Genomic DNA, 24,946 nt, shown 5'->3' with positions numbered 1-24,946 from the left:
GATGAGAGGAGGTGCTTACTTCTCCCACCGTTCAAGAGTGAGAGGGGGAGGTTTCATCTTCCAATTTGCCTCATTTTCCATTTGCATCTTGATGACCATCTTTGTAAAAGGGCGATTGAGCAAGTGAAGGATTCTCCTTTGACACAATGACTGAAGTGACACTATGCACTTTGCATCCCATTTTTTATTACACCTTCCATTTCCCCTTGCATCTGGTAGACTTGTCCGCCAACTCGCCTGCTGTCCTGACCTGCCACAATGCTGCCTACCCCCGATCCTGCCTGCCTGCCTGCCCATCCAGTAGGTACCACCTTTGACAGCTTTTGTAGTAGTTGGGGCAAATCTATGACACCAATAGCAGTCGGCCAGCATTTTTGGCAGACCCGCTCCCATTTTTGACACCCCTTCTGCCTATTTATTGGTACCTACCATCACATGGCCTCATCATTAGTTGTACCCACAAAGAGAGGTTACATGCCGAGTGTATACCGATTCAGCAGCCTCTGCACATCTCTTTCCAAATTATTTCAATGTTCAGCATGCTCTATTCTGAGTTCTCTCTCTATGCGTGTCATCCTTGCGCAGGGACCATGCTAATCTTCTCTGTATCGTTCCAATTTTATCAGATGTCTCCGAAGAGACTCTGAGTTCTCTCTCTCTCTCTCTCTCTCTCTCTCTCTCTCTCTCTTTTTTCGTAAAAGGTAATTGTATTAATTACGAAAAAAATACAAGATTACTTGATACATGATGACAATCTAAGCCATCATGTGAAGAGGTTCCAAGTACTACAAGTTACAAAGTCATGGCAAAGACGCGGAGGAAATTGCCATATGCCAGGGACGTAAGTCCTCCCTAGAGAGCAAGTCAGAATGCTGGAGAAGATCTAACTGCCAATACAAGAGGCCCTTAAGCCTAGCAATATGCCGCTGAACATTATAGGCGGAATCAAAAAGAAAAGCATTCCGAATGGTCCAGTTATGCCAACAGCCCCAATATCGAAGAAAGTGATACATGAGCTTCATATGTGGCTGTGCCGGAGTGGAGTATTTGGGCTGCCCAAAAACCCAGTCAAAGGGGCGTAGGGTGAAACCAACCACCCCTCGCCAAACAGCTGACAAAAATAACCAGACTTTCTTAGCAATGGGGCAAGAAATAAATCGGTGCCGGGCGGATTCCACAGTAGTGGTGCAAAAGAAACAGTTGCCATTGGAGATTCGTCGCTTGGAAAGAGCTGAAGCAAGCGGAAGACCACCAATCATCACTCTCCAAAGAAAGACCTTATATTTGAAGGGTGTCTTGTTCAACCAGCCCTCCATCACAGTTGCCCTCCATGACCGGGATTTACGCAGTCCCCATACAGCATTCGCTTTAGTAACTAGCCATTGATGATCTTTAATCAGAAGATGATACACTTGGTTAGCAAAAGCTTTGCTTAAATTCAGCCGGCCTTCTAAGTCCCAATCCTGCCAGGGATGATCCGAAGCAAGGGCAGGAAAGGGTTGTCTGCTCTGGAGCACCGTCAAAAGCTGTTCCCATAAATGCCTATATCCACGAGGGATCCTGAAAAGCCTCCTAGCTGTACAAAACGATATTAGCATATTGCGACTGGCAAGGGTGGCATCCGCGACTGAAGACAAGCCCAAACGTGCCATCCGGTTGAATTGTGGTCTAAGCTCGTGTTTACCTTCCCATGAAAGTAAACGTGAGACTGCCAGCAATTCCAATTGAAAAGAGTTAGTAGCTAAGCGATCCTCCGCTGGATGCCACTGAGCCTTCTGGAGGACCAGTTTCCAGGAGCATACCAAATGAGTAAGCAGTGATGAAGAAGAACTAGAGAACCGCGAATCAGCATTAAGAACGTGCCACCAAGAACTCCGGATTTGGGTATTGCCATGCAGAAGCCCATGGTCCTCAAGGAAATAACGGGCTATAACGACCCACGGATGATGATCCGAGCACATGGCGCGGAAAAGAGACCAACGGAGTGCCAGCATGTGAGTTTGGGCATTTAAAATAGCTCCTCCACCCATGCGTTTGGGGGTGCACGCATGCGACCAAGAAATCCAGGAAATACTTGCATGCAATGAGTCCTTCCATAGCATGAAATGAATAGACTGAGTAAGAGCATTCAGAGTCGTAGGAGTCCAAGGCAACAATGGCAAGAAATATGTGAGCATTGGCAACATAATTGTCAGGGCTACTTTGAGGCGGACATGGAAGGGCCAGGCCTGAGACTTCCAATACAGAAACTTAGCCACTAGTTTCTGAGAAATCCACTACAGAAGCTGCTTTGGGGAAACATCAAAATACCCAAAGGGTACCCAAGATGCTTGACAATGGAGCCGCGAGGAACAACCAGACCCTGCCAATCCAAGGACTGCAAATCCGACTCCGTGCAGCTGAGAATGGCTAATTTGAGTGCATTGATGCGAAGGCCGGACGCCTGACCAAAGAGATCCCAAACATCCAATGCTTTTCGAAGGTTATCCTTGTCCACACGCAAAATCATAAAGCTATCATCAGCCAAGGATTGGCTAATGAAGTGTTGTCCTGTAGGAAGCGACAATCCGGCCAACTGAGTAGAGGCTGCCATATGAGATAACATCGAAAGAACTGGATGCGTCGCAAGGGCAAAGAAGAGAGGGCTCAAAGGGCACCCCCGTCTGACAGAGCGGGCAAGGACAAATGGCTCAGTAACACCTCCATTCAGCATGACTCTCGAAGACGCCGCACCGCTGATGGTGTAGATTAGACGAGACATCCGAGCACCAAAGCCCATAGCAGACATAAGTTCAGCAACGAAAGACCAGTCCAGATAGTCAAAATCCTTTTCCAGGTCCAGTTGAATCAGTACGACCTCCTGATTAGAATGCCGTGCATAATCAATTGCCAGTTGTGCATTCAACACATTGTGCAGAATATTTCGGCCCTTAATGAAACCATACTGGAGAGGGTGCACAATGGCAGGGAGATGCTTATGTAGCCGATTCGCCATTACTTTGGAAAAGATTTTGTACATAGAACCCATCAAAGAAATTGGGCGCCACTGTTTCAACATAGATGGCGAAGGAACCTTTGGAAGCAGTTTAATAAGTCCTTCTTTCCATGAGGAAGGCATGATCCCCGTTTCCCACACCTGCTGAAACAAAGCCTGCAATGGTTTTGCCAATTGGGTACCAAAAGCCTCAAAGAACTCATTGGTGAGACCATCCCAACCCGGACTTTTATCCTTGGGCAAGTGTAACAAAACGTCCATAACCTCTGCCTCACAAATATCTGACTCCATAGTAGCTTGCATGTCCTGTGGAACCTGAATGCGGACCAGGTCATAAAAAACCGAACGGGCCTGAGTAATTTGGGCTGAAGGTGGAGAAGTGGAACCAAGAAGGTCACGGAAATAGTTCCTGCACATATGCACAATAGTCTGCGGATCCAGGATAAGGTGGCCTTCTGCATCCTCGAGTTTGGTCATGTTCTCTCGAGCAGGAGAGGCATGGAGAGCTCGAAAGAACTTATGGGTCTGACATGCACTATCTTGCAACGTCTCCGTCATACGATTTCAACTGGAACTCTTTAATAAGATCAGCCACCCGCATAGCCAGTGCTAGCAGAAATGCATCATCCGGAGTGTCCACCAGCAGAGAACGAACCAAAGCCAGTAGGTCCTCCGCTGCTTGTCGACGCCGCCGACAAAGCGAGGCATGATAGATCCCATACTGCCGAGCAACCCGCTGCACATTAGAGAGCAATCTTTCAAATGAAGCAGTGCCCTGAGAGGAGAAGTCCAAGAAGAGTCTGTCAATCAATTGCTGCATATAGCCCTGAAAGATTGCATGCTTCAAGTAAGACGAGTTGAAACGCAAAGGGAGTCTCTCCAGAAATTGCTTGAAAGGTGCAATGGGTTGTGCAAGCAGCTCAAGCTGCAGAGGGAAATGGTCCGACAAGGCATATTGCTGCAACACTTTTATTTCGAGCATCTCGGGAAGAAAATCATCATTCTGCATGATGTAGATGCGGTCCAACCGCGACCATGTTGTTGCATACTGGGCAGAATGGAAAGTAAACCCTGTAGAAGACGGGTGTAGCCAGGACCAGAGATCTTGCTCAAGAACAGCAAGAGCCAACTCATGCCACATACGACTTTCCGGCGCATCCATTACCGAATGCTCCGATGTGGACTGGGAAGAATCCACACACATATTGAAAGCCCCCATGAATAAACCTCGTCTGCCAAGTGACAAGGAGGTCTACAAAGTCTTCCAAAGCTCCCGACGAGATAACGGATCATTCGGAGCATAGAGGCCAAGTAACCATAAGATCTCCCCTTCGAATAAGATTTCAATCACCAGAAAGCGGCCATGTACATCATTTTTAATAAGAACAGGCTGATATTTGTCATGTACAATCATGAGCACACCCGAATAATGCATGGCCTGTGTCCCTGCATAGAACAAACGGAAGCCATGGCAATCCACAACTTTTCCGGCTTCTCCGTGACTCTTGTGCTCAACAGCGCACAGGACATCCCACTGATTCTCATACAATACAGTCCACATGGCATGTTGCTTGTGTCGAGAACAAATTCCTCGCACATTCCACGTGGCTATTTTCATGTGTATTCAAAACAAAATCAGGTACGAGGCACAGCTTGCCTCGATTTGACTTTTTCTGCGAGAATGTCCAGGACTCCCTCGTCCAAGAAATCTGCCAACACTGCAAAAGAGTTCTGAGGACCAGATTTGGAAGTAGACGGCATATCTGCTGGCTTGGGGATGGAACGGGGATAACGACGGTCCCACGGGGTAATGACGTTGCCTCTGGTATCAAAAGCCAGCTTAGCAGGTGGACCCTTTGGACGATCCGAATACATTTTCCTGGCGGGCTGACGACGGGAGGCAGAGGAAACCATAGCAGGAGCAGAGCGCTCTGAAGACAACATTTCCTTCCTGCGCATATATGTACGCATGGAATCTTGTGAGGTAGTAGGCACAATATTCTCCATGCCAGCAACAACCCTGTTGCCTTTTTTTGCACGTACTTCAACCCAATCAGTGGCACGGGAATCTAGACCCGAAACCTGTTGTTTACCTTTGTCCAGAACTTTAGGCGGGTGGATAGTATCCAGCGACGGAGCATCACACACCATATCTTCCATGGGCGGTGCAACATGGCCAACATCTGAAGTGTGTTGCTGCTCTGGGCATTCGGCCATAAAGTGCCCCAATTGTCCACAGGAAAAGCAATGTCCTACAAAATTGCCCCATTTCAAATGAAAGTGTAACGGATGCATGCCAGAGCAATTGAGACGTAACCAAGCAGGCCTTTTCCTTGCAGTGTCCCATAACATACACAAGCGGTTGCGATTCACAGCCCTGAGACTTGGAGGGACCAGAACAGTGCCCACATCGGCCATAGCATCCGTCAATAGTGGCCAATAAACAGTCGGACAATTTTCCACTTCTACCCACACAGGGCATTCACGTTGCAGCAGACGCTGAAAATCTGCCATTGGGCGCCATGGAACAACATGAACCAACCAGCGATCAAAAAACAAAGGCAGTTTAGACAGGAGAGCAGCACGGTGCGTCTCAGATTTCAACAGGACCTCAAAAAAACCTCGGGGCCCAACAAAAATCTCTTCAACACATTCCCCTTGTAGCAGACTATGCAGCCACTGGCGAATACGGGAAAGCAGCGAGATTCGACCAGTGAAGAAGAGTATCACAGCGTGATCATAAAACACCGAAAAGGAGCGTAGGACAGTTTTTGGATCCACAGTGGCTTCCAGAACATCGTCAGGTGCAGAGTCAGAAAAGGCTTCCTGATTATGTTGAACATAATCGCCAAGCAGAGTGTTGGCAAATTCCAGCAAATGCTCCCAGTCAACATCCTGAGAGTCCACAGAATCCGAAGCAACCTGAGCATAGGAACGATCCTGATGAACCCTGTCTCTTCCGAAGTATGCTTGGTACGTTTACCCGCAGGCTGGATGTCAGGACCAAGGGGCATCTCTTCGGTGCACGGAACCATATCCTCAGGTTCCTCAGTATCAGAATCCGGGCCAAGTGCTGTCACCGTTTGGTCTATGAAATCCAGATCCAGACCAGCCATCTTATATCACGATTGGATCTCGAAGGAGGACGGACGCGCGGTGGAGAGCGGGAAACGCAACCTTGTCCTCCGCAGTCAAGACCTGTCCCAAGAGGGCGCGCGGCAGGGCACAACCCTAACAGTGCAAGGACAGGAGGGGTGGAGCACAGGGCGGACAGTCGATGGTAGAGGGGGACAGTCGGGGGCGCAGGGCAGGGGCCAGGCGTCAGCCGAAACCCTAACGCACAGGGCGAAAGGGCGAAGTGCAGGCGAAACGGAGGCGCAGAGCCCACGGGGCTTCAGAGGCAGGCGACAGTGCAGGCGGCGGGGCAGGCGATGGGGCAGGCTCTGGGGCAGGCGACGGGACAGGCGAGGGGCATCAGGAGCAGGCGACGGGCAGGCAGGTGTCCGAGGTCACACAGGGCGACAGGACTGCAGACGGCAAGGCGGACGGACGCAGACGGACGGCGTCGAGCAGGGAAACGACACGCAGACGGGCGGCGTCGAGCAGGTTAGGCGCGCAGGGCAGGGAGGCGGAGGGCAGGGCGACGCGCAGGACAAGGAGCCGCCATCGTCGACCTTCCGTTCGCCTCTCAGCACCTCTCTCTCTCTCTCTCTCTCTCTCTCTCTCTCTCTCTCTCTCTCTCTCTCTCTTGTGCATTCATCTCTTTCACTCAGCCCATGCATCCGCTTCTGCAACACTCCACTTTGACATGGCATTAGAGCAATGAAGGGCTGCTGTGAGGTGGACAGATGTAAAGAGGAGTTTTCAGTGCAACACAAAGACAATGTTTTCAGTATATGAGGCAAGAGGGAGTGAGCGGAAGCACACATGTGTTGAGAAACCCTTCACCCGTAGTTTTGCATTCTGCGTTTTACGTTAAGAGCTTCACAGTGGACAGCCCCAAAAAGGGGATGGGTGCCCACAGTGGGGCACCGCCCTAGACAGCCAACACCCTCCCTCTGAGCGCCACCCTAGGCAGTCTCTTGCCTATTTATAGACAGCCTTTGTCACTCATTCTTGACGGATGATTCATTCAATCCATCACCTCTTCTCTTCAACCTCTCCACCGCCCTCACACCCATTCAGGAGGACATTGCGGTTCATGTTTCATGGCTATCTTCATCATCTTCCTTGTGCTACAGCACCCTTGTTCCCTTGTATCACATTCCCTCCATGATTCAGATCTTCATCATTCCATTCATCAAAGTTTCTTCTCTCTTCTCTTCTCTTCTCAATGTTTTCCGAGTTCACTCCATGTTCCTCCCTGCAAACCCTACTATCTCACTGCTGGTACATCATCTTTTGACATGGTATCAGAGTTGGATCTGCTCAAAAAGTGGCAAAGATCCTCCACTCCAATGAAGGTAAAGACCGGTGGCGGGTTCGGCATCCACTTCTCTTCTTCTTCCACTGCATCAACATCCTAACTACTAGCTACTCCCTCCTGCATTTGCTATTTTCCAACCTGCGTTCAAGACTGCTGCCGCCTCCCAATCAATTGGCGGCTCCTCCCTGCTGTTGGTGGCTCAGCCAAACTATTGGTAGCTCCTCTCTGTTGCTGGTGGCTGTTTTCTACTGCTGGTGGCTCCCCCCTACTATTGGCGACTCAACTAGTCTACTGGCGGCCTCTCCTTACTACTGCTGGTGGCTGTTCTCTGCAACTTGGCGGGTCAGCCAGTCTACTGGCGGCTATTCTCTACAACCCAATAGCTCCACCATACTATTGTACCTTGCATTCATCTACTAGTTGCAACCTCTTACTACTGATAGCATCCTCCTCGCACTAGCAGTTCACTTCGAGCCCTTGCACTGCCCTCACACCCCTTGAGTCGGACATTGCAGTTTATGGTTCGTGGCTCACCTCTTCCTTCTTCAGCAAGGTACACTGATACCCGTGGCTTCTTTACCTACAGATGACCAATCTACTAGGTGCTCCTATTGTGGCATCACCGAACACACCACCAATGTGTGCCAACTTCAACCTTTGCTCCCCACCCCCCCGGAGTATACGCGTCTCCCACCTGGCACTTCCTATGCCATCTCTCCTTTCTCGGCCACAAAGATCGTTCTGCATCGACTATTAGAGTATTATGCTCAAGGCAATAAGCTATAACCAATGCGCACTAAGTCCTTTTGAGCAAATGGAGGCTCTAAGACCTTACGAGGTGATAAGCCCTCCTAGAGACCACCCCACTGCACGGAGGTTTCCCCCACCCACTTCTGGGTACAATGGCTTCCACGACCCACATTTCCTCCACAGTCCACTCTCCTGAGAGCCCACGACTGTTCCGCACCCTTGGCTCATCCTAAGCCTCCTTCTTCCCCACCCTCTTCCACTCAAGCTAGAGAGGCGACTTCTAGGTGCTTTCCGTCTTCTTCCGAGCCCCAAATATATTCTTCGGCACGGCCGGCGGTACTTCCTTCATCATCAAATGCTTCACATTCCATGAGCCATGAGTGATTGGATTCCCTTTCTCTCTCAGACTAGGATTCAAAGGGAGATTTTCTTACTTCGCCCTCAGAGGGGGCTTCCAGTTCTTCTTTGGCTTCAGAGGGGGCTCCTACTTCTACTCCTTCCAATTCAAAGAGGGACCCTGTGTGCCATGAAGTTCTTCACACACCACCACCTTTCACTTTCAAGGAATGGCTCTCCTTTGAGCAATCATTTCCTCTACTCATACCCAAGATCTAGAAGATCTACCTTGATCGAGGCACTTGGATCTTCAACAGTGACTTGGTGGCTAGGCCTTCATATTCCTTTCAACATGGAGTCACAAAGCTAGTGGCTTCTCTCCCGAGGTTGAGTTTCGGGTTCTACATCTCATCCAGTCTCCTAACTATCTTCAAAGGTTTCCTTTCAAGTGATATTCTCAGCTTCTAGGGTGGACCTCTTTGTCCCTTGGTCAACATGGAGCCTACTCCCGAGATCAAGTACAGGCATATCCTTATGGTTCTCAGCACCACACAAAGTCCGACATTCCTCCTATGCATTATATGATTTCATCATCTTTGTACTAGGGCGCTTGGGCAAGTGAACAATTTTCCCACAAGGAACACTGTCCAAGTGGCACCTACTACATGAGCATTCTTCAACATGTAGCATTCCATCTCCACCTCACTCTTCTCTTGTTCCCCTTTTTTGGGCCTGAGAGAGGGTGTTGAGAAACCCTTCGTCCGTAGTTTTGCGTTTAGAGTTTCGCGCTTTGCGTTTACGGTTTTACAGTGGACAGCCCCAAAAAGGGGCTGGGCGCCCATAGTGGGGCACCACCCTAGACAGCCGGCACCCTCCCTTCGGGCGCCACCCTAGACAATCTCTTGTCTATTTATAGGCTGCCTCTGTCACTCATTCTTGATGGTTGATTCATTCAATCCGTTACCTCTTCTCTCTAGCCTCTCCACCACCCTCACACCCCATCAGGAGAACATTGCAGTTCGTGGTTCATGGTTGTCTTCATCATCTTCCTTGTGCTACAGCATCCTTGTTCCCTTGTATCACATTCACTCCATGATTCAGATCTTCATCATTCCATTCATCAAAGTTTCTTCTCTCTTCTCTTCTCTTCTCAGTGTTTGCCAAGTTCACTCCGTGTTCCTCACCACAAACCCTACTGTCTTGCTGGCACATCGTCTTTTGACAACATGAATAGAGAAAGTTTTATTGTTTGTGTGTGCAGAAACAATAAGAAATTTGCTGAAAAGGCTATATTTTCAGCTTCTAGAGTAGATTTTGAGTTATTGCCTTTGGCAGTAAACTAACCTCAAGTTCGGGTGAAGGAAGTCCTAGATTCCTATATTTTTGGAGCAAGAGGGGGACTACTTGGCACATGCAATCTATTCAAGGTGGGAGAAGGATGTCTCTCAAGGCAAACATGCATTTCTATGCCATTGTGGACTACAAGTCCTTATCCTACCAACTCTTCGCCAGGATCAAAAGCTCAATGGTGATAACTTCAGCATTTGGAAGGTGATGATAGCAACGATACTAGAGTCCTACAATTTGGTAGAGCTCATGACCAAAGCCATTGATCATCTGATGGTCAAAGATTCTTCTACCCTTTCTTACCCTATGTAAACGGCCATGGAGAAAGCATAGGCTAACTAGGACAACGGAATGCGCGCATTCACTCATTCATATTTCTCTCTTGCATACCAATATTCACTTCTCATGTGAAGTATATGGTGGGTGAGTGACAAATATGGCTGCACTTGGAGCAACTATACAACACGATGATACCGAGATGAAGATGTCAGAAGTGAAGCAGCGGTGGAAGCATAAACATGTGCTGAAATAAACTACTGAAACACAAGACAAAAAGAGAAAAGAAAAGAACACGATACAGATGAGAACTCAGATGTATGCACGGGAAATGGAATCCATATATCTGAACACGAGACAGTCGCATACAACAGTGAGTCACTGGCTGCGTGGGCACTGGAACTGGCTCCTCTCTCCACAGAGTCTGCAGATGGTGAAGATGATGATGACTGAGGAGGAGCCACTGAGTATAAATAGGCTGAAAAAGTGGGGAGCAATAATGCTGGTCGGACAGCATTAATGCTGGCCGGCTGGTGCATAAAAATGCCCCAATGACATAAAATGCCATACCAGAAAAATACCTAAAATACCTAATAAAAATGCCCAGCCCAGATCAAGCTCAGAATCACACATGAGCTGACAAATACTCTGCTAACAGAAGAGGGTATCTTTGGAAGTGCAAATGCAAGCCTTAGATCCGAAAAAGTTCACATCAAATGAAAGATAACATAAACAAACTCCAACAACTACAGACGGAGGTCCTCAATGCATAGAAGATGATCTCCTTAAAGAACAATTTAGTCACTCTTCTAGCACAGCTCCCTCATTACATTGGTTTCTATACTTCTTTGACTGCTTCAAGACGGGTTGATACCATTAAGTGGGAAGAGCTAGTTCCCATGGTATCGAATTAAGAAGAAAAAGGATGACAAGTCCAAGAAGGAGGACACCGTTTCTCACAAGTGTGGCAAGGTAAGTCATTGGAAGGAAAACTACCCAAAAAGGACAAGATGGATGATAAGAAGGAGAACATCAGGAAGGATTCCAAGCCTTGGAGCAATTGCCACTCGAGGTGTTGGAGACACCTTCACTCTTGGATGCCACACTGATGGCATGCTCGTGAACAATTAGTAGATAGTGGTGCTTCCCGCCACAACTCACTCCAAAGAAAGAATTGATCATTTGCATTCGATGCAAGATCAAGTCTACATTGTTCATAGCTCTTCCATTCCCATTCGTGACATAGGAGAGATTCATATCATTCCCAATGGTAAAGGTGGTGCCTTTACATCAAAGGTCCAATATGTCCCATATCTTCGCTTCATTTGCTTTCAGTGAGCACAATATGTGGACTAGGACGTGTGGAATTCGATGCTCAATCATTCTCGATTCTCAATGGCCAAATGGGGAAGGTAGTGTGCCATGGAAAGAAGGAACATGGTCTTCATTGTTTACAAGCTCAAGAAGACAACGGCCCGCTCTTTGTGTCTTCTTTCTTCTCAATAACATGTCAAGTTTTGGCATGTTTGGTTCAGTCACCTCAACCACAAGTACTTTCGAAAGGCATCTCATAAGCAAATGGTTTGTGGCTTACCAAAGGTTGGGGTGAGTCAAACTCCTTGTGTATGCTAAATCAAAAGCAAATAATAGTGTGATGTGATCCCAAACAAGGCTTCTCAGAAGCCTTAGACCTCCTTGGAGCTTATCTTCAATGACTAATATAGACAGATGCGTCGAGCGTCCCTTAAGGGGAGCAAATATCCAAAGATACCATGCCTATGATAAGCCATATTGAAATCTCTAGAGCAATTAAGGATTGTGTTCTACGTTGTTTACTCTATGTCAATGATATGAAAAATAACATGAATGATAAAAACCAAGAGCAACTTAAACTCTTGGAAAAGTATGAAGATTATTTTTTGGAAGATCTTCCTTATCAACTTCCCCTGGAAAAGCCAGAATACCACCATATTAATATCATTTCGGACAGTTCTTCTCCAAATATAGCATCATACCAAGAAAAAGTCAAAAAACAAGTCAAACATCTACTCAAGCTCACCATTTTGTTCACGAGTTCTTCTTGTTCACAAGTTCTTCTTGTTCACAAGAAAAATGGCACATTCAAAAAAGTGCATCGATTATCAAGTTCTCAACAAAATCACTGTGAAAAATCAATTTTCTATTTTCAAAAATGACAACATTTTGGATTGTCTAGGAGACTCAAAGGTTTTCAGCCATATTGATCTAAAGAGTGGTTATCATTAAATCATAATAATACCACAATATATATATAGAACTGTTTTTTTTACTTCATTTGGTATTTATAAATGCTTGGTAGTTCCTTTTGGATTAACTAATGTACTAGCCACCTTCAATTAAATGATAAAGCACATTTTTCGAGATCATCGATAATATATCAATACTTTCTTTAATGATTATCTTGTTTTTAGCAAGAATGAAGAGAAGCACCATCGACACTTAGAGATTGTTCTAAAACTGCTCCAACAAAATGAACTCTTGATAAATAGTAAAAAGAGTTAAAATTTTCATACACAAAATAAACTATATTAGACATGTCATCTCTTTTAAAGAAATTCAAAAGAATCCTAAGGAGATCAAAATAATTCAAGAATGGTGTGATCTTCATGATATACACGAGGTGCGATCTTTTCTTGGCTTATGCTCTTATTATTGTCGCTTTATCAAATATTTTGTATATATAGTTTTTTTCTCTTCATGACCTTACAAAGAAGAAAAGCTCATTACAATGGAGAGAGAAAGAGAAGACAACTTTCACAAAACGGAAAACAACTCTCACTTCTAAACCTATTCTTATTATTCCAGATTTGATAAAGTCATTTGTTATGGAAGTAAATATTCGCAGTGATTATATTGGTGCAATGCTAAATCAAGAAGGCCATGCCATAGCCTTTGAAAGCCATCATCTAAATTACGTAGAGAAAACATATAACATTTATGAAATGGAGCTCTTAGTTGTGATTCATGCTCTAAAGATATGGAAGCATTATATTTTAGGCAATGAATTTCTTATAAATTGATCACCAGAGCTTAAAGTATTCAAGACTTAAAAAGTATTTACAAAAAAACATGCAAGATGAAAAAATTTCTTGTCTATGTTTCATTTTCAAATTATGTATACTCCAAGAAAACATAATGTAGTTACTAATACACTCTCTAGAGTGCCTCACATTGCAACTATTACTGTAGCTCATCATAAAGATTTCGAAGTAATGAAGAATATTTATGATCAAGATATTGATTTTATAGTAGTTTCGACAAATTTACAACAAGGAGATTCTCATCCAAATTATTTCATTAAAAATGATTATCTTCTCATGAATAATCATGTTTGTATCACTTTTCTTATTAGATAAAAAGTATTTAAAGAAAGTCATGAATCTCTTTATGCATGACATAGAAAAGCAGCCACTTTAAGTATAATTTAACATTTCTTTTATTGATTAACATTACAAAGAGATACATATAATATCTTCAAGACTTATTTAGCATGTCAAATATCTAAGTATGACAAGAAGAAGACTCCAAGATTGCTACAATCTTTTTCAGTGTCTAATGCTCCATGAGAATCTATCAAAATGGATTTCATCTTAGGTATTTGAAAAACACCTTAAGATCTATCAAATAAATGTTTTTTTTTCAACTAAGTCTCATAATATGATTTGGGTTATAATTAATAGATTCAACAAGCAATAACATTTCATTTCATATTAGAAAACATTGAAATCCTCATAAGCTACAAGACTTTTCATTCAACATATGTTCAACTTACATGGTACACTTTCTAAAATTATCTCAAACAAAGATTACAAATTCACAGGAAACTTTTAGTATGCCTTATTTGAGAACTTGAAAATCAGTTTAAAATTCTCGTATTTTTATCTTTAAACCGACGGCCAAACAAAGATCATGAATCTCGCCCTTTTGGATATGTTGAAAGCTTATGTTAGTGAGCATAAGTCACAATGGGAAAAGTATCTTCCATTGCTGAAGTTTGCTTACAACAATACAGTGAGCCCATCCATAAGAAAAGCTCCAAATGAGATAATAAGGGTAAAGTGATTCCTTCTCCAATCATTTCAATTAAAGATAAGATTTATATTGCTGTTGAATTAGCTTCAAATTTGAAAATAGCAATGGATTAAGTTCAAACCACTATCAAAGCTACTCAAGAGCAACAAAAAAAACAAGCAAGTAAATGAAGAAGACATTGGCTTTTGAAATTTGTCAATATAACTTGCTAAAATCTAATAAAAATAGACTAACATAAGGTTGCAACCAAAACTCGTTTTTTCCAAAGCTCTCTAGTGGATATTTTGGATCCTTCAAAGTCATTGACAAAATAAATGAAGTTTCTTATTTACTTGAGCTTTCTACTCATTAGGAAATATATGATGCTTTTCATAAGTTCGTTAAAGCCTTATACAAGACCAGAACAAAAGAAACCCATTATTGTTAAAGATCCCCTAGAAGTTAAAGAAACAAAACAACTCTTGAAACCTTGACAAATTTTGTTTCACAAGGATCGAATCACAAGAAGTGGCCTTGTAACACAAAAATTCTTGCTAAAATTCAAAATTTCACTTGCAATATATGTGCAATGGGTAGATGAAAAATCTATGAAGGATTGCCCAACCAAATGAAAAAGCTTTTCAGTTAAGGACAACTAAATAAAAGCCAAAGAGCTATCATAAGACAATAGAAAAAAAACTTGTATCCTTTCTATTATTTACCATATTGAGTTGTTTACTAAATTTGTCAACTTTGCATTTACTAACTAGTCTTTCTTCTCGGATAGGGTGTTAATTCTCTAATCAAGCGCTTAATTACAATAATCAACAAATAAACATAAATTGAATGCACAATTTACCTTAATAATCTTGGATATTGAACACCTTGTTGGCCCCAAAACTAGCACCCTTTTCATATTTCATTGACTTCAATTGCCAATAGATTTATTACAAGCTGAGATCCCACAATCTCCTCCGCTGATCCAAAAGCCCCTTGTTGCTGGTCCAACAATCAACAAAAAAATTGGGCCCACTGCCCCTTGAATTTCACCCAAGACTTGCTCTAAATTGGACCCCAACTCGCCAAATGCTGCCCTAAATTTACAATGGATGGCTAGGCATCTGAAATCCCTATCAATACCACAAATTACAGGTGCTGATTTCAGTGTAGGATGCCTATTACTGACGGCACGGGTCCCAAGGTGTTTGCTAAATCCTAATTTTTGTAAAAATTTAGGGTTTACAATAGAAATCCCTCTGTTGTCCAACAAATATGACTGAGACTTGCTACAAATAGCTGAGAAATGTTGAGATCGTCGGAGAATATGCTGGAATATGTGAAAAAATGCCAAAGAGAGAAAAAATCAGAATTTCATGTGGAAAAATACTAAAATCAGCCTAGAGCTTGCGTCGATGAGCATTTAATATTGTCGCCTACTACTTGGAGTCCTCCAATCTGGTATCATCTCCATTAAAAGCTATCACCAGCAGCTCCTAGTGCTAGAATTATTGTTGTATGTTGTTCCTGACCCCTTGGCTACTATCTACTGCCACCAATGGCTAAAAATTGGTCTGAATTCTAACTAGTGGCACCTTCTCCCTCTCTCTCAAACTAAAAACTGATTGAATGCTGAGACTCAACCCCCTAAAACGTTTTTTAAGTTTGCATGGGCATTTTTTGCAAGTGACAGTCTTCTAAACTCATTTTTCAACATTATCCAGTCATTAAATTAATGTCAATCCTTCTAAGCCTGCCAAAAATTAAATGTGCCCATCCATAATTAAATTAGCTAGTCCATTTGCAACCTGGAGTGGTCCCTAACCTCTAATTGACCCTTAGACTGGCATTGATTAAGTAATTAATGCTAGTCCCTAAAGCCACCACTAACACTTATAAGCCAAACAAGTGTCCTAGGACCAAAATTGACATCAACTGATCATCAAAACCCAATTGGCGTAGCTTATCACAACTTTTTCCTTTGATATCCACTACATCCTTAGGATCCTTGGCTTGTTACCATGAAATACCTGCCATGTACATCCCATATGCTAAACAACCTTTTACATTTGATTAATATCTTAATTAAATGTTATCAACAAGATTAAAGCATCTCAAAATTCCATATCTCCATGACACTAGATATAAAGAAAGGTGCATTAGAGCTGGCCACTCAAGAGTGGTCATAAATAATGGTGGGCAACTATGTAAAAGTTGAAGAGCTGTCATAACACAACAAAAAAAGAACTTGTATCCTTTCTATTATTTAGCATATTTAGTTGCTTATTAAATTTTTCTCCTTTGTACTTACTAAATATAAAGAAAAGTGCATTAGAGCTTGCCATTGATGAGTGGTTATAGATAATGATGGGTCTACGTAGTGGGTTAGAGAAAAGATAGTGCACAGTTTCACCTATATAACCCAATTGGGTGCCTATGACTAGAAGTTAAGCATATCATGGTGAAGCTCGCATATAGAAAGCATTAATATCTTGAAGTGTGGGTTAAATCTATCAAAACAAATAGATACAATTAGCAAGATAATATGATCATAAAATGTTTATAATTTATGTATGTGTAGATGCAAAGCTTAAAATGCACGCATCTTTACATGGGAGACTCATCTGAAGATTTTAGCATTATTTTTGTAATGTACTTGTAAAGAGCTTTCACATGACACCCATATTGGGGGAAAGAAGGGTCCCTAAATATTAAAAGGTTCGTAAATTTTAGAAGCCTCGGATTCTTCTAGAAATAATGCTAGTTCTAAAACATATGAATGACATTCTAAAATAGTAAGTTTTATATTTTGACAGTACTTACTAAATTTAGTTGTTTCTATTCTTGATAGTACTTTGCCCAAAAAGAAAAGCCATCGAGAAGAGAAAAGTATCAGAACACTTTTCACACAAGCTTCCAAGTGTTCTTTCACTTGTCACAGCTCATGACATGTGGCTAGACACTTGCCTCGTGCTACTCCACTTTCTCTTTTTACACTAGCTTTTCTCTTTCCTTTATAAAGAGGACTCGTTTTTCTTCATTCTGCATCAATTTTCTTGGCCGTAAACTCTTATACAACAGGTAAAGATAGCCAAAAGTCAGCCCCATTCATCTACATCATCATCCTTTACTCCTATACTATCAAATATCCCCATATTCTCTCTTTTTTTGCGGCTTTTTTGCAAGACAACAAGCCTATGAATTCATTACAGCCCTTTCTCCTTAAGTTCTTTTTCCATTTCTAGAATAAAAACCAAGCCATATTAATGTATTGCTTATCAACGATGCAGAAAATCTGATTTTTCCTCTTTCTACTCACATCTTGTAAAGAAATCTCTTATTTTTATTGCATAGTAAGTGATGCATACATGTATGTATATCTTTTCATAATCTTGTGAGAGTGAGAACTAGTTCTACTTATTCTTAGGTTAATTGTAAAACTGAGCTCTTCCCTAACGGACTTGGGTTGAGCAGAAATAAATTCCTTGAAGGAGGGTTACCCACCTTCAACCCTCAATCTTGTCTCCATTACTTTTACATTTCCATGGTTGTAAATTGTCATATTAAGCTTTAACTATTTATTCTCTCCATTTCTTGAAATATTAAGTCTTGAAAACAAGCGAATATTTTAATTGTTGAGCATATTACATTGTTCAGGGTATTTGCATCAATCATAGGAGATGGTCGGTATATCAATTGGATGTTAAGTCCACCTTTCTTAATGATGATTTGCAAGAGGAGCTCTATGTTGAGCAACCTCTTAGGTTCTCACCTTCTAATGATAAGGTATACAAGTTAAAGAAGGCCCTCTACGGCCTTAAGAAAGCTCCACGTGCAAGGGAAAATGAGAAGATAGACTCTTTTCTTCGGGAGAAGTTTGGGTGTCGGAGATCTGCTTGTGATCTAAACCTTTATGTCCATAGGGCAGCCAAAGGTGTTGTACTCTATGTGGAGGATCTCATTATGACAAGCAAACATGCACAAATGATCAAGTAGACTAAGGAGACACTTAAGATGACAAATATGGAGCTTCTGCACTTCTTTCTAGGTCATGAGATATGACAAATTAAGAGGAGAAACTTTCTCTCCCAACAGCAGTAAGTATAGGGGCTCTTGGCTACTTTTGAGATGATGAAGTATCACACACTCTCTCCTCCTATGGTTCCGAATTGGAAGGCTTTGACTCACATTGGTTCACCAACAACGGAAGCTTCCAAATATCCACAATTGATTGGGTTATTTATTTGGCTTCTTACAACTCGGATTGAGTTGTGTTTTTCAGTTAATTTGCTTGCAAAGTTCATGAGTGAGCCCAAGAAGATTCATTGGCAGGCTACCTTATGGATTCTGTGGTTCCTAAAGGGAACCCCCAACCTTGGCCTCTTTTATCTAGTAGGTGCAAGAGGTTCAACTTTGGTGCTTTGAGCCTCAACAAATTTAGACTGGGTAAGTGATGTTAATCACAAGTGATCAACTACAAGCTATTCTTTTCTCCTAGGTACAAATGCTATTTCTTGGAGTAGAAAGAAGCAACCTACTATTGCCATATCTTTGACAAAGGTGGAATACCAAGCAATATCTTCTACTACTTGTGTGACTGTTTAGCTTGGAAGATTGTTAAGTGAGCTTGGATGTGAGCAGCGTTTTCTACCACTTGTGAGACTGTTTCACTTGGGAAATTGTAAAATGAGCTTGGATGTGAGCAACATAAAGCTACCAAACTTCTATGTGACAATTAGAGCTACATAGCCCTAGCAAAAAATCCCGCGTTTCATGGAAGGACAAAGCACATTGAGATCCAATATCACTTCATCCATGAGAATATCTTGGATGGGGGATCATTGATGTGAAGTATTGTAAGAGAGAGGTAATATGGGCATTTCCTCAAGCCGTTCTTCATCAACATTCTAGATCCCTTAGCCTTACGCCATGTCCAAGATCTGAGAGGGGGTGCTAGAGATTTGGTAACCTCCAATATGGGCAAAGGCTTGGGCAGGCCAGTTTTGGGCAATTTAGGCAGCAACATTTTCTATAGGAGCAGGTTCCGCAGTTTGGGCAGGCCAGTCAAGCAGCTTGGCAGCAATTTGAGCAGTCCAAGCAAGACGGGCAGGCAAACAATGCCATGTAGCAGTCGGCCAATTCCAACGAGTGGTGCCTATCCCCCTGGTCATCATCACTTCATGCTTGTGCAAGGTGAGAGAGATCTTCAACCGAATGTACTTCCACAGCCCATTGTACATACCGCCTTCTATATTCAGCATTCATTCTTTGCAATCTTCATCGTTCTACTATCTCTTTCTCTCTAAGTTCACTCTTTTCTTTCATTCGGGCAATACACTTCCACATCGTTGCACTCTGACAATAGGAACCATCATGCATACTAAATTTGAAATTTTTCCAAGTTGGGATACTTGACTTGGTCTCCTCCTTATTATCTCTTCGTTCATGTGCAAATCTCAAGGTTGGAAAGGATGAAGTGATTGATGGAAATGAAGATAGAGCTGAAGGTGAAGAATGTCAATGCTTAAAACAATGATGAGATCTTTCACAAAAAGGGTTGGGACTCTTCATCACTTGATGAGGATCCATTAGAAATGACATCAAATAACTTGGAAGAAGATAATGGTATACTCATAACAGGATCTTTTTCATTGTTTTGAGATAGAGAGGGTCCTTACATTCAATCCAATTTACATTCTAAAAGTATAGGGCTTCTTGATCAGCTTCTTTTATTGACATGGCTTGCCTCCAGGAAGCAGATATGCTTCTTTTCTTGGATTCAACAGGCTTCTTAATTCTATCTAGTTTGAAATTTGGTCATGAAGATGTCAATTCCCCTCTATAAGGCTTCAAATGCCTTGGATTATACCATTCTACTTTTCCATCAAAGACACCAAGAAAATGTATACAAGAAAAAATGCAATGCAATGCAAGAGCTAGAGATAAGACAAAATTATAATTATAAGCAATACTAGCATAGGGCTGAAGGATCAAGCCAAAGCTCTGATACATTGTAAACACCATGTACAAGGTAGTATCCTTAGTAGTTGAAATTTCACTTATTTTTGTCAATAAATATTTCAAGGAAATTAAATAGACAAATTCTTGAGGCTTGAGAAAAATTTATTTAAGACATGATTGCAGCTATAGAGACATGAAAGAGTTGGAGACAAACTCACAGTTGAAGATGGGCAAGTTGCAACCCTCCCTCCCCCCAAAAACACCCACCAAAAAACCCAACCCAAAAAAAGAGCATGCATGCGCACACGCACGCGCACACACAAAGGAATACAAGGGAGAGCCTGAAAGATAAGAATGAGCCTTCATTATGTCATATATGTAAACTTTGACTCCAACTTTGTAACTTATCCACATGAGGAAGAGAAGAAAGAGTGAAAGGATTAACTTCTTTAGCACAGAGAACCAAAGGTGTAATTACAAGGCTGCTATTGTTTAGGAGAGCAAGGAGTAACCAGGACAATTCATAAAGCTAAAAGAAAAAGGGGCTGAAAATAGTAAGAGTATCCTTTTCAGCTCCTTTTTCTCTTAAGCTTTATGTCCCCTCGGGTGCATGATCTTTTGGTATGCCCAAAATTACAAGTTACTGTTCTAGGCTTGAACTAGGGCTAATCCAGCTACACAGCATGCCAAACTGGACTCAAGTTACTGGATAACTTCTGTTAATAATGCAATCCCTTAAAGGTTCTATCCTAGGGTTTCTAGAGCTTTGTTACAGCTATGTGAGAAAGATGTGATGGTCATCATGAATTTAACTATGAATATGTAGAAAAAAGGTAGAGAAAACTGAAACATGACTCATTCTAAGCGGCTTATAAGAAGTGATGGAGCTGTGAAAACAAGAGGCAGTGGGTTTTTATGACCTGAAATGCCAAAAGAGACAATTGCTCATCTTGAATAAGTGGCCAAGGATTAGTATCAACTGGCTTAAGAGCTGGCTGAATGCACAACAAGCTCTGAAAATGTCTTTAGCTTTTAAGGAAGCCAAAAGGATACAATGCATCAAATGGACATAAGATTAGAACTGCTGGAAAGCAGAAGCAGTTTGCTGAGACCATCATGGGTCTGATGCCAGGACTGGAAGTACAGAAATCTAGAGTCTTGCTTTTACTACTAGGCTGAAGTGGAAGCTAACAACCCCTGCTTAAATGACATCATATAGCACACAGTCTACATGAGAACTTATCTGTGTAGGAAACATAAGGGCCTACTGAATGACCTTGTGTGAGACATGCAGAATCATCTCGTGCTGTTTGTTGCATTGAAGATGAAGAATGTGTTTTCTAGGTAAGACCTAAACTTCTTGATTTACTCCCAATGGATGCCAGTGAATAGATGCATCCAACCCCTTTTTCCAACATCTTGGAATCATGTGTCCCAGATTGGTTGCCATAACATTTTGAAATAGATAACACTTACTGTAAATTTGATAAATGCTTCTCTACTTTTCTCTAAATGATTGGGAAGATAGATGTCTTACAGATACTGCAACTTGGTCAGCTGTGAGAGTTCTTTTGGAATGGTGCCTGACAAGAAATTATTATCAATCCTCCTGTAAAAGAAAGAGAAATATGTCATCAAACAAGGAAAATCACAACAAAGCTCAATAATATAATGAATGCAAACCCAGGGGAAAGATTACTAGGGAGGCATCCTTACAAATCAATGAGGTTAGTTAGATTGAGAACTGCTGCTGGAAATGACTCTTGGTGGATATCATTAAAGCTGACATTTCTGGGGAACAATATGGAAACAAAACACAGATTTAGGCAGAGAGTTAGCAGATGTTCCCAGTCAATCAAGTATTGCATATGTGTACAGAAATCCATGGAATGATGAATTACAGAGATTGGAGGTTGGATAAGAGTCCAAGGGGGGCAAGGTCTCCTGTAATGTGATTTCGACCACTGGCAACTTTGGGATTCCGTGGATTGCTAAGATCAAGGATAACCAGGTGCTGAAGATTGCTCAGCTCAGTTGGGATGGGCCCTGATATCCCTGTATAAGACAAATTCCTACAAAATCCACCAGAAAAACTTAAGGAACAATAAAAGCAAGCAATCATTCAACTTCCAATAATCATTGATTATGGCCCCTGCTGCTTCTTATGCTCTGTATTTTCAATAGACAATAATGATAACCCCAGCTTCTTTATGTGCCTTGTATTTTCTATAATCACTAAGGATACACCAAGAAGCTTTAGACAAATTTCCACTGTAGTTCTCACATGGTGAATTACGACAACATCATGAGGTTCTGCTCCGCAGGCACCTCACACCCACGGTCAGCATCCCCTTGGCCCCAACCGCAGCTAGCTAGGTATGCTACGCATCCAAGCAGACGCTCGTTCTTTTGAACTGATAGGGGAAAAACAGTGAAAAGAGCCCCCTTTTACACACGGGAAAATGCCAAAAACCTCTTTGATAGCTCCTGTTCCTTTTTGTGCTCCGTATTTCCCATAGTCATTAACTATATCCCCTGCTCCTGTTTGTGATCTGTATTTCATCAACTACATCACCTGGCTTTTTGGTTGCTCTGTATTTTCCTTAATCATAACTATATTGCCTAGCCCTTTTGGTGCTCTGTATTTCCCATAGTCATAACTATATCCACTGACACTTTTTTGCTCTGCATTTCCTATAACCAATAATTATAGGCCCTGCTCCTTTTTGTGTTCTGTATTTTCCATAATCGTTAATTATTAAACGCACACCCCCGCCCCCAAAAAAGGATCCTTCGTTTGCTCTGTATGGATAATAGGCAGGTAATTGAGACAAAAACTCACAATTTGGTGACGCGAGAGCTGCTGTCGCACTCGACATGCTCCCAGCCCTGGCACGGATCACTCCCCCTCCAAGTGGAGAAGTTCGCTTTCCAAGCTTCCATGGCAGCCAGTAAGGAAGCCCCTGATAAGGAAGAGAGGGAGATAGAAAACAGATTGGATATAAGGAATTGGAAGAGATAAGCTCGGGTTGATCATTATATGAAGAAGCGAATGAGTTCTCGATGCTTTACCGTCAGAGAGAGCGACCGCCCAGCATGGAAGCTGAAGCTGGAGCTGCATGGCGATGCTGATGATAAGGACAAGCAGGTTCATGAGAGAGGCTCTGCAGGTGGGGAAGGCCATATCTGGCACTTCTGTGTGGAGATGAAAGATACACTAGTCTACAGAGATATACAGTACACACTGTCTGTGGAGATGGATTATCGAGAGAGAGAGAGAGAGAGAGAGAGAGAGAGAGAGGCAAGTAGTTACGTAAGCCAATTCGTTTTACTCCGACAACCCTGTGTCTCTCTCTCTCTCTATCATCCACGTAAAAACCGCTCTTCGTCTTCTCTCTGAGCTCGCGAGTCGCACCACGTTTTGACTTTTCAAACCCTCTCCTGTCGCACACTTGGACTTTTTATAAATCCACACACTCATGTACGTACAGTACAATACCGTATTATCATTATTGTAGTCTAATCACTCAAGTCTATTTAATTGTCAAGTGATTATTCACTATGCTATTTTTTTTTGTTGTTTTATATTACAAACGTTGTTTTAATAAGTTAGTTTTGGGAGGGTTTTTTAAGTCTTTATTCCGTGAACTTGTATATAATACCTCATTAATAATAAGAATTATTTTTATATTTAGAGTTGATTTTAAAAATGTGTAATTTTGTTTTCAACAAAAATCAATTTTTAGAATGTATATACATATTGTCTACTAAAATAAACTAAGTAATGGGGACATTACATCATGTAAGGGTGACATCAAATGAAAGCTATGGTTCCTAGTTGATTATTGGATCTTTTAGAGTGCTTCTACCTGTGGGGGTGGAAAGGAGTTCCATCATCATTTGTTTAAAAGTGAGAATATGAAGAGCTAAAGGATTTAAAGCTACTCAAGAAACTTTGTTCACACAATGCATTAGCCACAAAACACAAAAAACATGCATAACCTTTTCAAATTCAAGGCATACTTTCTTGTAAACATTGGGTATTTGGCTTGCATGGAATGATACTGAATGCATTTTTTAACTCCAACATTGAAAGCTGGAGCACAAGTTCATAAGCTATATAAGTATGCCTTTCTAGGTGCACTTGTGATGCCAGGAGGCGTATTTCACGGTGGATTCCGTGAGGTCTTACAGTGGATTCCGTAAACTTTGTTGACCGGGGCTCTTACACAAAGTGGATTCTTTGTGCGAGAAGTTGATGGGGACACCTATCTTTTTCAGGCATTTCATTAATTTAGTGTGTACATGGGTGATTCCATAGCGGGTGATTTCACAAAATGCATATTAAATTAATAAACGTTTATGAGTTTAGAGTGCGCACTCGTTATAAATTAAGGTTATGATTGATTTCTAACCAGTTGATTTATTTATTGTAGCTGAAGACTGCTAGGTATTCACTTTTGTCGGTTTAATTGTATTATTTTACTAATGATTGTGAATACTTCAGTTGATGTGTAGAGATAGCAGTAGTGGCAGAGGAAAGCATTGGAGGATAGCGAGTATTCGATTTATCACTTATATTTTGATGGGCGCATACCTTAAGCATGGCGTCTATATTTTGTCGCGCCTATTTATTGAGGCGTTGGATATTTATTTATTATTTTGTATGCGCATGGGCGCACGACTATGTTATTTGTACTTGGACATTGTATTGGGCATGCCAGACTCTTTGGGCACCGCCCGTTAGCTTTATTCTTATTTTGTGCTAAAGCAAACTTAAAAGCTAAAAGCTTGCTATTTTGTAATTT

At 42.1% G+C, this 24,946-nt stretch overlaps 1 protein-coding gene and 1 non-coding gene across 6 annotated transcripts in view; both read right to left on the bottom strand.

The window, feature by feature from the left end:
• LOC148034747 (uncharacterized) overlaps positions 1 to 23,544 on the bottom strand; it is an 80,138-nt gene extending 56,594 nt beyond the window's left edge. For 4 of the 5 annotated variants that reach the window (XM_087679711.1, XM_087679712.1, XM_087679714.1 and 1 more), the window contains exons 1-5: positions 23,211 to 23,445; positions 22,981 to 23,101; positions 22,040 to 22,210; positions 21,855 to 21,929; positions 21,676 to 21,747 (exon numbers count right to left, since the gene is read on the bottom strand). In XM_087679711.1, the coding sequence (XP_087535837.1) occupies positions 21,676 to 21,747; positions 21,855 to 21,929; positions 22,040 to 22,210; positions 22,981 to 23,101; positions 23,211 to 23,322 (551 nt within the window). In that variant the 5' untranslated portion in view covers positions 23,323 to 23,445. The other variant, XM_087679715.1, reaches the window with a different exon arrangement.
• Positions 540 to 642, bottom strand: LOC148034748 (U6 spliceosomal RNA). Its single transcript, XR_015691246.1, has one exon. It is a non-coding gene; the product is annotated as a U6 spliceosomal RNA (small nuclear RNA).
• Positions 23,545 to 24,946: the final 1,402 nt, after the last annotated feature.

This window comes from Lygodium microphyllum, chromosome 6 (genome assembly GCF_053477565.2).
Source record: "Lygodium microphyllum isolate KBCC chromosome 6, Lygodium_microphyllum_v1.1.10, whole genome shotgun sequence".
In the NCBI taxonomy this organism is placed as follows: domain Eukaryota; kingdom Viridiplantae; phylum Streptophyta; class Polypodiopsida; order Schizaeales; family Lygodiaceae; genus Lygodium; species Lygodium microphyllum.
This window is presented reverse-complemented; position numbering and strand designations above follow the sequence as displayed.